Genomic DNA, 16,910 nt, shown 5'->3' with positions numbered 1-16,910 from the left:
AATCTATTTCATTTTATATAAACGTATTGTTAAATTACTTATTAACAACAGGAGTACATAGAAGTCCGTTTCACCCCAAGTGTGTGTGTGTGTGTGTGTGTGTGTGTGTGTGTGTGTGTGTGTGTATATATATATATATATATATATATATATATATATATATATATATGCACATATTTTATATATATATTTTATATTGTTTATAAATTCTACATTAGGTAGTAAGAATTGGGAATTAGCAATCTCAATTGCACCACCTTATTCTATGAAGAGTCCACAGCTGCATTCATTACTTTTGGGAAAACAATACCCAAGCTATAGAGGACACTGAATGCAAACGGGTACAGAAGGCGGCTCCTCGAAGGGCACCACAGCCTGAAATGACCCATACAAAACTGAAAAAATAACTGCCCATCAGTTAAACAACCAGCATGCCGTGCTGTAGACCACTCAAAATCTTTAGATTCCACTGAGCACAATGCCTCCGAGGAGCCAAGTTCCGCAAGGCTCCCAAATCGCACAAACTTATCCGAAGGAAAAGCACCTCCACCTACCCCCGAAGGGGAGAACGGAGTACCCAAAGGACCCACAGAATAGGACTCAAGACAAACGAAACCAAGGTGGTTACAGGACAACCACCCAAGGAAAAGAACTCTCTAAGAAGTCCCTCTCCCAAGAGACACTCCCAGAACAAAAATCAACCTCAGATCCTCTGACACAGCACCATATAACTAATGGTGCTCCAAGGAAGCCACAAGCTCCCCACTGAACCCTAGTCTAGCAGACACAACCGCTAAAACTAGCCACATATAGATAGGAAAACCATATCAGGATTGAAGAAAACCCCGGAGCACACCGACAGGATGGAAAACCAACTGTCCCAAGGAAAAAGACCCCACTGTGAAACACAGAACACAACTGACAGGACTCGTGAGTTCCAGCTCCAGGGCAGCAAAGCTGACCAAGTCCTCAAGGGACCCCATCCCACAGAGAGAGACGAATTATCGACGGAAACTCCCACCAAGAAATCCAGCTCACAGACATCCAACACCAGTAGCAATGCAACCAGTGGAGAGAGTAACACCCGTGAACCCCCCCCCCCCCCGGAAGGATAGCAGTGAAGAGTAAGCACATGGTCAGATCCCAGAGAGCAAACAGATCTCCAACCTCCCCTCCAAGAAATGGACCCAAACCAAAAAGAGTCTGTTAACATCCACCTCAAGAAGAGCGTAGGTCCTAAGAGAAACTAATCCATTGGAGAACCACTTTGACCAATTACTAGCAACTGCCACGATATAAGGCTTGTGAGCACATATACAAAGTGCAAGTAGATGCCGCTGGTTTCAAACTGCAAACCATCCACTTGCTAGACAGCAAAAGCTAACAGGCTACTACAGCTGGCTCTACCAGCTCAAATTTCTCTAAGAAAGAACACTCTCAAAGGAGAGATAGGGCACAGACTAGTACCAGAGCCAGCTCCCCTGACATCCCACACTCAAGTAGGGAAGAAAGGAATCCTCAAACGAGAAGATAAGGACCCACAGGGTCTCCATGGAAACTGTATACTTCCATAAACTCCCCAAAAAGACAAAAGCCAAGGGGACCACTTCCCCAGCCGTAGGCAAGGTGAAGAGACCAAAGCGAATGGTAAAACACTACCACTGAGTAATAACCCAACAGTCAGTACTACCAGCTCAGTTGAGACAAACAACCTCAAGCCCACCTTAAATGCAAAAGTTGCCCGTGGCAACAACCACCGATCCACCTGAAGGGCAGCAAACTAACCTTCAGGTCGATACCAATCTCCCATGAGAGAGCAACACTCCAAGTCTACAGACCCTGGAGTTTACCAGAGACAGGTGGTCATAAAATGGAGACATACCACAGTAGCGGGATTCAACACGCCACTTACCCATGTGGACAACTAGGCGACCCACTAGGCTACACCGGCAAGCGTAATATGCCCCTTAGATGGAAAGTCACAGATCCTTACAGGATCAGCCTCCCAGAAAAACCTGAACCAGGAATAATAGACAACCCCAGAAAACCCGCTGAGAAGCAGACTAGAGGCGGTTGCCAAGGAACAAAAAGGGGTGAAACCCAACCCCTGCGCTCCAACTTATGAAAAGGGGGGAGACAGACATACCCGAACTCTTGGACTCAGATATCCAAACCACTCAAGAAAGGAGAACCAGTCCCCACAACTTCAAGAAGTACCAGTGACTAGGCCACAAGAAAAACAGACACCCGGAAATATTAAAATTGAAACGAAATAGTTATCCAAACTGATACCCCACCAGTCCTGCGGTCATCTCGACCTCCAAACCCCTTGTGAATGGAAAACCTCGGTACCGAGGCAAACACAAAAACCTCCAGGACCCACGAGGAGTCGATGGATCCCCACATAAGGGACAGCAGAAGACCTATACACTCCAACTCACACTCCATTCATCAAGGATGAGGAGCAAGTTGACATATAAGAAAACGAAAACGCTTCCTCAATTAATGGAAGAGTAAACACCAAACGAACACTCCAACAAGTGAACGACTCAAAACTAACAACAGGATAACCAGCACCCCATGGGTGACATGAACCCTAAGGAACAGCAGCTAGCACCCGACCAGTACCTACCTGGTACAAGGAACACCTGAACTGTCCAAGGTCCAAGAAAAATCGAAGCCCCAAAGGGAACAAAAACAAACTATAATCATAACTTAGTTCTGATATATAAAACGTGCAGCTTCCAAAGAAGTGCGCACGCGACCACAAAATCGCAAATATCAGTTCCAGAGAAGAAATGTTCCCAAATGGAAAATTATAGCAGACAGGAGCTTCCTAAAACAAATCAAAATATATCTAACCGGATTTAAATAAAATTAAGGCAGCACCCGAAGGTGAACGCCCAAGGAAAACGGCACGCCAACCGGACCAGCCAATTAGAGGCCCCATCCTCCCAAGCTCAGAACTGGAACAGATACTTAAAAGAAAAGATAAAACAGAGACGTTAAAGAGATTGTCTTTATCCCTACACGTCTAACCCAGCTTGCCGTCCGGCACAGCAGAACGAGGATCCCTCGGCCCAGTAGGACTGGAATCCTCCAGCACCGCCAAAACATGCCTTAGCAGGACGCGAAGACATGCCAGTCTATTAAGGAAGGCAAAATGTTCCCCCGCTGGATCAATGGACAATTCCGGCTCGAGGGTTGGGCCCCTGAAGCCTCAGAGGCCATAGCTTCCCCAGAAAGTCTGACTCAGGTGATCCCACGCCCGACGAACCCCGGTTAACAGAACACGCACAGTATCTTAAAAACGCTTTGCTAGGAAGATATAAATGCGCCAGCGCCATAGATATGGCCATGGGGAACCGTGCTGTAACCTCTGGAAGAAACAAGCCGACTTCCGGAGAAGTAGTAACGATCCTAGGGACACCTGCTTGCATAGCAAAGGAAGGTTCTGGGACACACGCCTCTTGGAACATAGAATCCTCAGGGGCAGATGGCTCAGCACACTCTAAATTCCCTAACTCGGGGGAAGAGAGTACTCTAGAACGGCAATTGGAACATAACTGATGGGCATAGATAACCCTGGCCATTTCATACTCTTCGCAAGACATATACTCCGAATCGGAGATATCCGTCTCCAAAAAAATCAGAATCCTCCATAACTTGGAGATTGCAATTATGGACAAACACTAATGGCACCTTACACCTTCAATGGCTGGGGCACTCACCACCTCCTGTGAACCAGAAAACAAACAGACTCTCTCCACTGCCACTCGGTCAAGGTTTAGAAATGGGATACAACGTGACCACACTCGATCACAAGGTGCAATATGTAAGCCAAAAAAGTGAGCCAGTCCCTCAGACCGTGCAAGCTGATGAAATAAAGCAGTTATGTCCGAATACCCATATGCCCAAGTATCACTACACAATAGCAGACAAATCACATAGCAAATATGATTAAAGTCCCCCCTGTTCAATAATCCCCACCCCCAGGAGATATTAACCCTTGATTCCATAAGCTAAAGGAGTCCCACTGACTTCTTTTGTTTAACATTACATTCACATATCGAAATAAAATGAAACGATCTTACTGAAATCTACGCCATGGAACAGGAACGCATCCCTTCAAGTGTGACAGATAGTAGCCTCACTTCTGACATGGACTTGAGTGAATAAAGGCAGGCAGCGAAACTCGTCAACGCTGATCGCCCAAGGAGCTGTTAATATGAGTCGGGATGGTTTCGCAGAAAGACTCTCCCTGCATCTCCGGACTCACCCATGCTCTCACTGAGAGACTGACAGGATTACTTAAAACTCCAGTCCCATTTCGAAGAGTACTACCCTTGATGAGAGACTATCTTCAATCTTCTGACACTTCACTGCCAACCTCCTGAGACGAAAGGCAAAGAATAACTGAGGGATGAGGGAAGTGGGGGAGGTATTTAAGCCTTTGGCTGGGGTGCCTTTGTCTCCTACTGGTGGCCAAGTTCTGAATTCCCAAAAGTAATTAATTCAGCTGTGGACTCTTCCCGTTTAAAAAGCAAACTATACTTTTTAAAAAACAAACAAAAAAAAACGCTATAGGCTATATAAATATATCATCTACAAAACATTTATGCAAAGAAAAAACATAATTTATGCTTACCTGATAAATTCCTTTCTTCTGTTGTGTGATCAGTCCACGGGTCATCATTACTTCTGGGATATAACTCCTCCCCAACAGGAAATGCAAGAGGATTCACCCAGCAGAGCTGATATAGCTCCTCCCCTCTACGTCAGTCCCAGTCATTCGACCAAGAATCAACGAGAAAGGAGTAACCAAGGGTGAAGTGGTGACTGGAGTATAATTTAAAAGATATTTACCTGCCTGAAAAACAGGGCGGGCCGTGGACTGATCACACAACAGAAGAAAGGAATTTATCAGGTAAGCATAAATTATGTTTTCTTCTGTTATGTGTGATCAGTCCACGGGTCATCATTACTTCTGGGATACCAATACCAAAGCAAAAGTACACGGATGACGGGAGGGATAGGCAGGCTCATTATACAGAAGGAACCACTGCCTGAAGAACCTTTCTCCCAAAAATAGCCTCCGAAGAAGCAAAAGTGTCAAATTTGTAAAATTTGGAAAAAGTATGAAGCGAAGACCAAGTTGCAGCCTTGCAAATCTGTTCAACAGAGGCCTCATTCTTAAAGGCCCAAGTGGAAGCCACAGCTCTAGTGGAATGAGCTGTAATTCTTTCAGGAGGCTGCTGTCCAGCAGTCTCATAGGCTAAACGTATTATGTTACGAAGCCAAAAAGAGAGAGAGGTAGCAGAAGCTTTTTGACCTCTCCTCTGACCAGAATAAACGACAAACAGGGAAGAAGTTTGACGAAACTCTTTAGTTGCCTGCAAGTAGAACTTGAGGGCACGAACTACATCCAGATTGTGTAGAAGACGTTCCTTCTTTGAAGAAGGATTTGGACACAAGGATGGAACAACAATCTCTTGATTGATATTCCTGTTAGTAACTACCTTAGGTAAGAACCCAGGTTTAGTACGCAGAACTACCTTGTCTGAGTGAAAAATCAGATAAGGAGAATCACAATGTAATGCTGATAACTCAGAGACTCTTCGAGCCGAGGAAATAGCCATTAAAAACAGAACTTTCCAAGATAACAATTTTATATCAATGGAATGAAGGGGTTCAAACGGAACACCCTGTAAAACGTTAAGAACTAAGTTTAAGCTCCATGGTGGAGCAACAGCTTTAAACACAGGCTTGATCCTAGCTAAAGCCTGACAAAAGGCCTGGACGTCTGGATTTTCTGACAGACGCCTGTGTAACAAGATGGACAGAGCTGAAATCTGTCCCTTTAATGAACTAGCCGATAAACCCTTTTCTAAGCCCTCTTGTAGAAAGGACAAGATCCTAGAGATCCTAACCTTACTCCAGGAGTAACGTTTGGATTCACACCAGTATAGGTATTTACGCCATATTTTATGGTAAATCTTTCTGGTAACAGGCTTCCTAGCCTGTATCAGGGTATCAATAACCGACTCAGAAAAACCACGTTTTGATAAAATCAAGCGTTCAATTTCCAAGCAGTCAGTTTCAGAGAAGTTAGATTTTGATGTTTGAACGGACCCTGTATCAGAAGGTCCTGTCTTAGAGGTAGAGACCAAGGTGGACAGGATGACATGTCCACTAGATCTGCATACCAAGTCCTGCGTGGCCATGCAGGTGCTATTAGAATCACTGATGCTCTCTCCTGTTTGATTTTGGCAATCAATCGAGGAAGCAGCGGGAAGGGTGGAAACACATAAGCCATCCCGAAGTTCCAAGGTGCTGTCAAAGCATCTATCAGAACCGCTCCCGGATCCCTGGATCTGGACCCGTAGTGAGGAAGTTTGGCGTTCTGGCGAGACGCCATGAGATCTATCTCTGGTTTGCCCCAACGTCGAAGTATTTGGGCAAAGACCTCCGGATGAAGTTCCCACTCCCCCGGATGAAAAGTCTGGCGACTCAAGAAATCCGCCTCCCAGTTCTCCACTCCCGGGATGTGGATTGCTGACAGGTGGCAAGAGTGAGACTCTGCCCATCGAATTATCTTTGATACTTCCATCATTGCTAGGGAGCTTTTTGTCCCTCCCTGATGGTTGATGTAAGCTACAGTCGTGATATTGTCCGACTGAAACCTGATGAACCCCCAAGTTGTTAATTGGGGCCAAGCCAGAAGGGCATTGAGAACTGCTCTCAATTCCAGAATGTTTATTGGAAGGAGACTCTCCTCCTGATTCCATAATCCCTGAGCCTTCAGAGAATTCCAGACAGCGCCCCAACCTAGTAGGCTGGCGTCTGTTGTTACAATTGTCCAGTCTGGCCTGCTGAATGGCATCCCCCTGGACAGGTGTGGCCGATGAAGCCACCATAGAAGAGAATTTCTGGTCTCTTGATTCAGATTCAGAGTAGGGGACAAATCTGAGTAATCCCCATTCCACTGACTTAGCATGCATAATTGCAGCGGTCTGAGGTGTAGGCGTGCAAAAGGTACTATGTCCATTGCCGCTACCATTAAGCCGATCACCTCCATGCATTGAGCTACTGACGGGTGTTGAATGGAATGAAGGACACGGCATGCATCTTGAAGTTTTGTTAACCTGTCCTCTGTCAGGTAAATCTTCATTTCTACAGAATCTATAAGAGTCCCCAAGAATGGAACTCTTGTGAGAGGAAAAAGAGAACTCTTCTTTTCGTTCACTTTCCATCCATGCGACCTTAGAAATGCCAGAACTAACTCTGTATGAGACTTGGCAGTTTGAAAGCTTGAAGCCTGTATTAGAATGTCGTCTAGATACGGAGCTACCGAAATCCCTCGCGGTCTTAGTACCGCCAGGAGGGCACCTAGAATCTTTGTGAAGATTCTTGGGGCCGTAGCCAATCCGAATGGAAGAGCTACAAACTGGTAGTGCCTGTCTAGGAAGGCAAACCGTAGATACCGGTGATGATCTTTGTGGATCGGTATGTGAAGGTAAGCATCTTTTAAATCCACTGTGGTCATGTACTGACCCTTTTGGATCATGGGCAAGATTGTCCGAATAGTTTCCATCTTGAACGATGGAACTCTTAGGAATTTGTTTAGAATCTTTAAATCTAAGATTGGTCTGAAGGTTCCCTCTTTTTTGGGAACCACAAACAGGTTTGAGTAGAACCCTTGTCCTTGTTCCGACCGCGGAACCGGATGGATCACTCCCATTAATAACAGATCTTGTACACAGCGTAGAAACGCTTCTTTCTTTATCTGGTTTGTTGACAATCTTGACAGATGAAATCTCCCTCTTGGGGGAGATAATTTGAAGTCTAGAAGGTATCCCTGAGATATGATCTCTAGCGCCCAGGGATCCTGAACATCTCTTGCCCAGGCCTGGGCGAAGAGAGAAAGTCTGCCCCCCACTAGATCCGGTCCCGGATCGGGGGCTCTCGGTTCATGCTGTCTTTGGGGCAGCAGCAGGTTTCCTGGCCTGTTTGCCCTTGTTCCAGGACTGGTTGGGCTTCCAGCCTTGCCTGTAACGAGCAACAGCTCCTTCCTGTTTTGGTGCAGTGGAGGTTGATGCTGCTCCTGTTTTGAAATTCCGAAAGGGACGAAAATTAGACTGTCTAGCCTTAGCTTTGGCTTTGTCTTGAGGTAGGGCGTGGCCCTTACCTCCTGTAATGTCAGCGATAATTTCTTTCAAACCGGGCCCAAATAAGGACTGCCCCTTGAAAGGTATATTAAGTAATTTGGACTTAGAAGTAACATCAGCTGACCAGGATTTTAGCCACAGAGCCCTACGTGCCTGTATGGCGAATCCTGAGTTCTTAGCCGTAAGTTTGGTTAAATGTACTACGGCCTCCGAAATGAATGAATTAGCTAGTTTAAGGACTCTAAGCCTGTCCATAATGTCGTCTAGCGTATATGAACTAAGGTTCTCTTCCAGAGACTCAATCCAAAATGCTGCCGCAGCCGTAATCGGCGTGATACATGCAAGGGGTTGCAAAATAAAACCTTGTTGAACAAACATTTTCTTAAGGTAACCCTCCAATTTTTTATCCATTGGATCTGAAAAGGCACAGCTATCCTCCACCGGGATAGTGGTACGCTTAGCTAGAGTAGAAACTGCTCCCTCCACCTTAGGGACCGTTTGCCATAAGTCCCGAGTGGTGGCGTCTATTGGAAACATCTTTCTAAATATTGGAGGGGGTGAGAACGGCACACCGGGTCTATCCCACTCCTTAGTAACAATTTCAGTTAATCTCTTAGGTATAGGAAAAACGTCAGTACTCGCCGGTACCGCAAAGTATTTATCCAACCTACATAGTTTCTCTGGTATTGCAACGGTGTTACAATCATTGAGAGCTGCTAAGACCTCCCCTAGTAATACACGGAGGTTCTCCAATTTAAATTTAAAATTTGAAATATCTGAATCCAATCTGTTTGGATCAGAACCGTCACCCACAGAATGAAGCTCTCCGTCCTCATGCTCTGCAAGCTGTGACGCAGTATCAGACATGGCCCTAGTATTGTCAGCGCACTCTGTTCTCACCCCAGAGTGATCACGCTTGCCTCTTAGCTCAGGTAATTTAGACAAAACTTCAGTCATAACAGTAGCCATATCTTGTAATGTTATCTGTAATGGCCGCCCAGATGTACTAGGCGCCATAATATCACGCACCTCCCGGGCGGGAGATGCAGGTACTGCCGCGTGAGGCGAGTTAGTCGGCATAACTCTCCCCTCGCAGATTGGTGAAATTTGTTCACATTGTACAGATTGACTTTTATTTAAAGTAGCATCAATACAGTTAGTACATAAATTTCTATTGGGCTCCACCTTGGCATTGGAACAAATGACACAGATATCCTCTGAGTCAGACATGTTTAACACACTAGCAATAACTTGCAACCTGGTTATAATCTTTTTTAGTAAAAACGTACTGTGCCTCAAAAAGGTACTTAAACGATTAATGATTAAATGACAGTTGAGATAATAAACTGAAAACAGTTATAGCATCAACTTTAAAACAACACAACTTTTAGCAAAGGTTTTGTTCCCATTAGTAAGATAACATAACTAAATTTGACATAAAAATTATTGAGTAACGTCTTTATCCACAGTCAATATAAAAAATTCTCACAGCTCTGCTGAGAGAATGTACCTCCCTTCAAGAAGTTTGAAGACCCCTGAGATCTGTCAGAGATGAACCGGATCATGCAGGAAAAATAATAGCTGACTAGAAATTGTTGATGCGTAGCAAAGAGCGCCAAAAACGGCCCCTCCCTCTCACACACAGCAGTGAAGAGAAACGAAACTGTCACAATTCAAAATAAACTACTGCCAAGTGGAAAATAAAGCCCAAACATTTATTTACTCAGTACCTCAGCAGTGTAAACGATTCTACATTCCAGCAAAAACGTTTAACATGATATAATACTTATTAAAAAGATTAGTGACCTTTAACAAAGTAGTTCCGGTGAAGTACCATTCCCAGAATACTGAAGTGTATACATACATGTCATTATAACGGTATAGCAGGATTTTCTCATCAATTCCATTCAGAAAATAAAAACTGCTACATACCTCAATGCAGATTCATCTGCCCCTGTCCCCTGATCTGAAGCTTTTACCTCCCTCAGATGGCCGAGAACAGCAATATGATCTTAACTACTCCGGTTAAAATCATAGTAAAAACTCTGGTAGATTCTTCCTCAAAGTCTGCCAGAGAAGTAATAACACGCTCCGGTGCTATTATAAAATAACAAACTTTTGATTGAAGTCATAAAAACTAAGTATAATCACCATAGTCCTCTCACACATCCTATCTAGTCGTTGGGTGCAAGAGAATGACTGGAACTGACGTAGAGGGGAGGAGCTATATCAGCTCTGCTGGGTGAATCCTCTTGCATTTCCTGTTGGGGAGGAGTTATATCCCAGAAGTAATGATGACCCGTGGACTGATCACACATAACAGAAGAAATCTAGTGTATAATGTCCTTTAAATTAAGATACCAGGGATTCATCACCTGACAAAACTAGATTTAGACAAGGACAGAGGAAGATAATTACAGGAGTGACACGCAGAGTGCACACAATTGTTTTAAACAATATAAACTAATAACATCTTTAAGCTGCAAGGGGAGGTGATAATAATAAAGCTTCCATGTGACATCGGAGCCAGGATCCCCACCTTGGGTGTTTCAAGTAGATGACACTCATAAATTAAAGCATTTGATGTATTTAAAAAAACTCAACAAACCTGAAGTTTTTTCTGTTCCATGCTGATTTCTGAGTACTCCTGTGCAGTGGCCAATGCTGCTGCAAGAGCTTTCTTTTTCTGACTTTTAGCTCGCTTTGGTACAGATGTAGTTATAGGTATTGGAGTCTGGACAATATTTATAGGGGAGTTTTCAGGTAAATCGTCCAACTGAATGGAAAATGAAGGCAACAGAAATTGAATAAATATCCTGCAATTTATAGCATATGGGTAATGCATTTCTAATATTATCCCCTTTTTCTTTGCATTTTTTTTGCATGTAAAATGTGTGTTTAGTCATATATAACAGTCTGACCTTAACTGCTGAACTGTTTCCTGGAATATCAGAGAAATCTATAGAATAGTACTAGCATGTGATATTTAAATTATCTAGATTAATGAAGCCTGTAGTTCTGTGAGTTGCACCTTCATCTTAGCAGCTCGGAGAAAATGAAATACATATGTTAAGATAATGTTGGACAAAATTAAATGTGTATGAGTTTTAGAACTTTAAAAATGCTATTACGTACAGATAGAAATTAAAACAAAAACCCACTTGAAACAGAAATCAAGAAGTACACATTAAACCAAATGGATGATCAAATTGAAGGCTTTACATTTATATTGGACCACTGATCATTTAATGTGAAAAAAAGTTGCTGCTACATAGACTGTAAAATATCTTGCAATATCTTATACTGCGGCACAACAGAATTATGTATAGTGCTTAAAAATTGTGTAGCACTCACATAAAGTAATGTAGTACTTTCTTCTATCAGACCACCAATAAGGCAGATAAGACTATTGTGCTCCTACATTTCACCCCAGAATTTTGCTGCCATAGGTTGCTATAATAATGAGTATGCAATATAAAATGCAAGTACTTTTGAAGTTGCAACCTAATAGGCTAGACTAGATAGTTACCACTTTAGCTGAAATCTTTGCTGATGTACTGTCACATATACCAGTTCCATTGCTGCCGTTAAGTTCAGGAAATTCATCCTCGTCCTAATTGGAAAAAGATGATGTAGACAAATATTAACAATTCTAGACAAATGAATCAACAAAACAACCGTAAGCCCCATAAAAAGAGTTAATATCAAAATGGATCTGAATAATATATATATAAGCATATTCTTAAGCAGGGGTGAATATTTGTAGCCTAAAAGTTAAAAATCACTTGCCTAAATTTAATAAACTTATATTAGTGAAATGCTTGCAGATAGCTTTGGAGAATTAATTTTACCATTAGAATGTTAAATAAATAGTCATGCAAGTTGTAAAGGGTGGATAGGTTTTTCCCTCAGCAAAAAGGGGGTGGAAAGTTATTCTGATCCACACAGTCCATGAACTAGTGTGAACCAGAACAAGAAATGAAGTGAACTAAAATAAAGCAAACCTATGTGATTACTTCATAAAATGCCTCCTGAAAAAGCACAAAGCAAAAAAATATTACCTCAAAATACAGTTGCTCAGAACTCTGTTCTGATCGGTTTAACTGGGATGGTGTTCCAGGCTTATTCTCAAGTTTCCTCTGTACATTCTGTCTTCTTTCTGATGATGTACTATGCCCTCTTAAACGATATCCAGACTGCAGCCATAAATATAACACACACTAATAAGCAATTTATCAAATAAAGAAGCAATTTATCAAATAAAGAAGCAACCATACAAATTTAATGTAATTAAATCATTATAGATGTTTTAAACAGTCTGCAATTTGAAGGCCTTCAAACCACATTTCACATTTAAAGGGTATAGACAGGTTCATACTGTGTCTTAAAGGCTTTTAGCACTTTTTTTGTGAAAAATGGTAAGTCAAACTATAGATAAAGATTTTAAGGTGAATGTGTCTCTTTTTGTTATAGGCAATACTTGTATATTGAAGTTTAGATAAATCCCATTAGTATTTGTTTATTCTTTTCTTGTATGAAGTCAATGAAAATAAAGGGATAAGGTACAAAATGCTCCAATCATAGCTGAAGAGCCATATAATAAAACACATTTTTATAGAAATACTTATAAATACATTAAATACAGCAGGGGATTTAATGCACTTTTTAGTTTCCTGCAGAGACTGTCAAGCCCTATAAATACAGCATTGGTTCAGTAGTCTGAGTAAGCTAATCTATCAGGAAGTGTATTCTGTGCACAACAGATAGTTCCACTGCATACTTGACTGACCGGAACAATTCCCACAGTGGTATTGATGGCCAGAGACAAGCCACCGTCAGCTTTATTAAATCCCTAGAACACCAGTTTTTGAAAACAAAATAAAAAATATTATATTATTGCCTTTTAAATTCCCTTGTTAGATCCCGCAAAATAGTAGACGAGTCATGTTCATTACTGGTGGGTATACTGCCTCCTGGCCCTTTAGAGTAGGTAGAAGCTGCCCCTAGAGGTTAGAAGGGTGTGTCTCCCTTTCCCATGCACAGGTTTACATGTAGGCAAGCAAGAACGTATGAGGAGATAAAGGAAAAGATAAGAAAGTGGTCTGTTTAGGGACACCTAAACAAAAATACAGGAAAATGTGTAAAAACAAGGTAACAAAGCCTTGCATCGAGCATCAAACTGTCTTTACACCATCATCATTTTGAATTGTATGAATACAAACCGAAGAAGTGAAACCTTAATGGCAGACATCAAATATAATTGAGATCAAAAATAAAAAATGAAAAACAGAATTTATGTTTACCTGATAAATTACTTTCTCCAACGGTGTGTCCGGTCCACGGCGTCATCCTTACTTGTGGGATATTCTCTTCCCCAACAGGAAATGGCAAAGAGCCCAGCAAAGCTGGTCACATGATCCCTCCTAGGCTCCGCCTACCCCAGTCATTCGACCGACGTTAAGGAGGAATATTTGCATAGGAGAAACCATATGGTACCGTGGTGACTGTAGTTAAAGAAAATAAATTATCAGACCTGATTAAAAAAACCAGGGCGGGCCGTGGACCGGACACACCGTTGGAGAAAGTAATTTATCAGGTAAACATAAATTCTGTTTTCTCCAACATAGGTGTGTCCGGTCCACGGCGTCATCCTTACTTGTGGGAACCAATACCAAAGCTTTAGGACACGGATGAAGGGAGGGAGCAAATCAGGTCACCTAAATGGAAGGCACCACGGTTTGCAAAACCTTTCTCCCAAAAATAGCCTCAGAAGAAGCAAAAGTATCAAACTTGTAAAATTTGGTAAAAGTGTGCAGTGAAGACCAAGTCGCTGCCCTACATATCTGATCAACAGAAGCCTCGTTCTTGAAGGCCCATGTGGAAGCCACAGCCCTAGTGGAATGAGCTGTGATTCTTTCGGGAGGCTGCCGTCCGGCAGTCTCGTAAGCCAATCTGATGATGCTTTTAATCCAAAAAGAGAGAGAGGTAGAAGTTGCTTTTTGACCTCTCCTTTTACCGGAATAAACAACAAACAAGGAAGATGTTTGTCTAAAATCCTTTGTAGCTTCTAAATAGAATTTTAGAGCGCGAACAACATCCAAATTGTGCAACAAACGTTCCTTCTTTGAAACTGGTTTCGGACACAGAGAAGGTACGATAATCTCCTGGTTAATGTTTTTGTTAGAAACAACTTTTGGAAGAAAACCAGGTTTAGTACGTAAAACCACCTTATCTGCATGGAACACCAGATAAGGAGGAGAACACTGCAGAGCAGATAATTCTGAAACTCTTCTAGCAGAAGAAATTGCAACTAAAAACAAAACTTTCCAAGATAATAACTTAATATCAACGGAATGTAAGGGTTCAAACGGAACTCCCTGAAGAACTGAAAGAACTAAATTGAGACTCCAAGGAGGAGTCAAAGGTTTGTAAACAGGCTTAATTCTAACCAGAGCCTGAACAAAGGCTTGAACATCTGGCACAGCTGCCAGCTTTTTGTGAAGTAACACAGACAAGGCAGAAATCTGTCCCTTCAGGGAACTTGCAGATAATCCTTTTTCCAATCCTTCTTGAAGGAAGGATAGAATCTTAGGAATCTTAACCTTGTCCCAAGGGAATCCTTTAGATTCACACCAACAGATATATTTTTTCCAAATTTTGTGGTAAATCTTACTAGTTACAGGCTTTCTGGCCTGAACAAGAGTATCGATAACAGAATCTGAGAACCCTCGCTTCGATAAGATCAAGCGTTCAATCTCCAAGCAGTCAGCTGGAGTGAAACCAGGTTCGGATGTTCGAACGGACCCTGAACAAGAAGGTCTCGTCTCAAAGGTAGCTTCCAAGGTGGAGCCGATTACATATTCACCAGATCTGCATACCAAGTCCTGCGTGGCCACGCAGGAGCTATCAAGATCACCGACGCCCTCTCCTGATTGATCCTGGCTACCAGCCTGGGGATGAGAGGAAACGGCGGGAACACATAAGCTAGTTTGAAGGTCCAAGGTGCTACTAGTGCATCCACTAGAGCCGCCTTGGGATCCCTGGATCTGGACCCGTAGCAAGGAACTTTGAAGTTCTGACGAGAGGCCATCAGATCCATGTCTGGAATGCCCCACAGCTGAGTGACTTGGGCAAAGATTTCCGGATGGAGTTCCCACTCCCCCGGATGCAATGTCTGACGACTCAGAAAATCCGCTTCCCAATTTTCCACTCCTGGGATGTGGATAGCGGACAGGTGGCAGGAGTGAGACTCCGCCCATAGAATGATTTTGGTCACTTCTTCCATCGCTAGGGAACTCCTTGTTCCCCCCTGATGGTTGATGTACGCAACAGTTGTCATGTTGTCTGATTGAAACCGTATGAACTTGGCCCTCGCTAGCTGAGGCCAAGCCTTGAGAGCATTGAATATCGCTCTCAGTTCCAGAATATTTATCGGTAGAAGAGATTCTTCCCGAGACCAAAGACCCTGAGCTTTCAGGGATCCCCAGACCGCGCCCCAGCCCATCAGACTGGCGTCGGTCGTGACAATGACCCACTCTGGTCTGCGGAATGTCATCCCTTGTGACAGGTTGTCCAGGGACAGCCACCAACGGAGTGAGTCTCTGGTCCTCTGATTTACTTGTATCTTCGGAGACAAGTCTGTATAATCCCCATTCCACTGACTGAGCATGCACAGTTGTAATGGTCTTAGATGAATGCGCGCAAAAGGAACTATGTCCATTGCCGCTACCATCAACCCGATCACTTCCATGCACTGAGCTATGGAAGGAAGAGGAACGGAATGAAGTATCCGACAAGAGTCTAGAAGCTTTGTTTTTCTGGCCTCTGTCAGAAATATCCTCATTTCTAAGGAGTCTATTATTGTTCCCAAGAAGGGAACCCTTGTTGACGGAGATAGAGAACTCTTTTCCACGTTCACTTTCCATCCGTGAGATCTGAGAAAGGCCAGGACTATGTCCGTGTGAGCCTTTGCTTGAGGAAGGGACGACGCTTGAATCAGAATGTCGTCCAAATAAGGTACTACAGCAATGCCCCTTGGTCTTAGCACAGCTAGAAGGGACCCTAGTACCTTTGTGAAAATCCTTGGAGCAGTGGCTAATCCGAAAGGAAGCGCCACGAACTGGTAATGCTTGTCCAGGAATGCGAACCTTAGGAACCGATGATGTTCCTTGTGGATAGGAATATGTAGATACGCATCCTTTAAATCCACCGTGGTCATGAATTGACCTTCCTGGATGGAAGAAAGAATAGTTCGAATGGTTTCCATCTTGAACGATGGAACCTTGAGAAACTTGTTTAAGATCTTGAGATCTAAGATTGGTCTGAACGTTCCCTCTTTTTTGGGAACTATGAACAGATTGGAGTAGAACCCCATCCCTTGTTCTCTTAATGGAACAGGATGAATCACTCCCATTTTTAACAGGTCTTCTACACAATGTAAGAATGCCTGTCTTTTTATGTGGTCTGAAGACAACTGAGACCTGTGGAACCTCCCCCTTGGGGGAAGCCCCTTGAATTCCAGAAGATAACCTTGGGAGACTATTTCTAGCGCCCAAGGATCCAGAACATCTCTTGCCCAAGCCTGAGCGAAGAGAGAGAGTCTGCCCCCCACCAGATCCGGTCCCGGATCGGGGGCCAACATTTCATGCTGTCTTGGTAGCAGTGGCAGGTTTCTTGGCCTGCTTTCCCTTGTTCCAGCCTTGCATTGGTCTCCAAGCTGGCTTGGCTTGAGAAGTATTACCC

General features: G+C 43.2%; 1 protein-coding gene across 2 annotated transcripts in view; it reads right to left on the bottom strand.

The window, feature by feature from the left end:
• SECISBP2L (SECIS binding protein 2 like) overlaps positions 1–16,910 on the bottom strand; it is a 407,516-nt gene that overhangs the window by 188,626 nt on the left and 201,980 nt on the right. For both annotated transcript variants that reach the window (XM_053717458.1, XM_053717457.1), the window contains exons 8-10: positions 12,230–12,364; positions 11,698–11,781; positions 10,777–10,944 (exon numbers count right to left, since the gene is read on the bottom strand). In XM_053717458.1, the coding sequence (XP_053573433.1) occupies positions 10,777–10,944; positions 11,698–11,781; positions 12,230–12,364 (387 nt within the window). The remainder of the gene's footprint in view (positions 1–10,776; positions 10,945–11,697; positions 11,782–12,229; positions 12,365–16,910) is intronic.

This window comes from Bombina bombina, chromosome 6, assembly GCF_027579735.1.
Source record: "Bombina bombina isolate aBomBom1 chromosome 6, aBomBom1.pri, whole genome shotgun sequence".
Taxonomy (NCBI): Eukaryota; Metazoa; Chordata; class Amphibia; order Anura; family Bombinatoridae; genus Bombina; species Bombina bombina.
The sequence above is the reverse complement of the archived record's forward strand: the minus strand, read 5'-3'. Positions and strand labels throughout refer to the sequence as shown.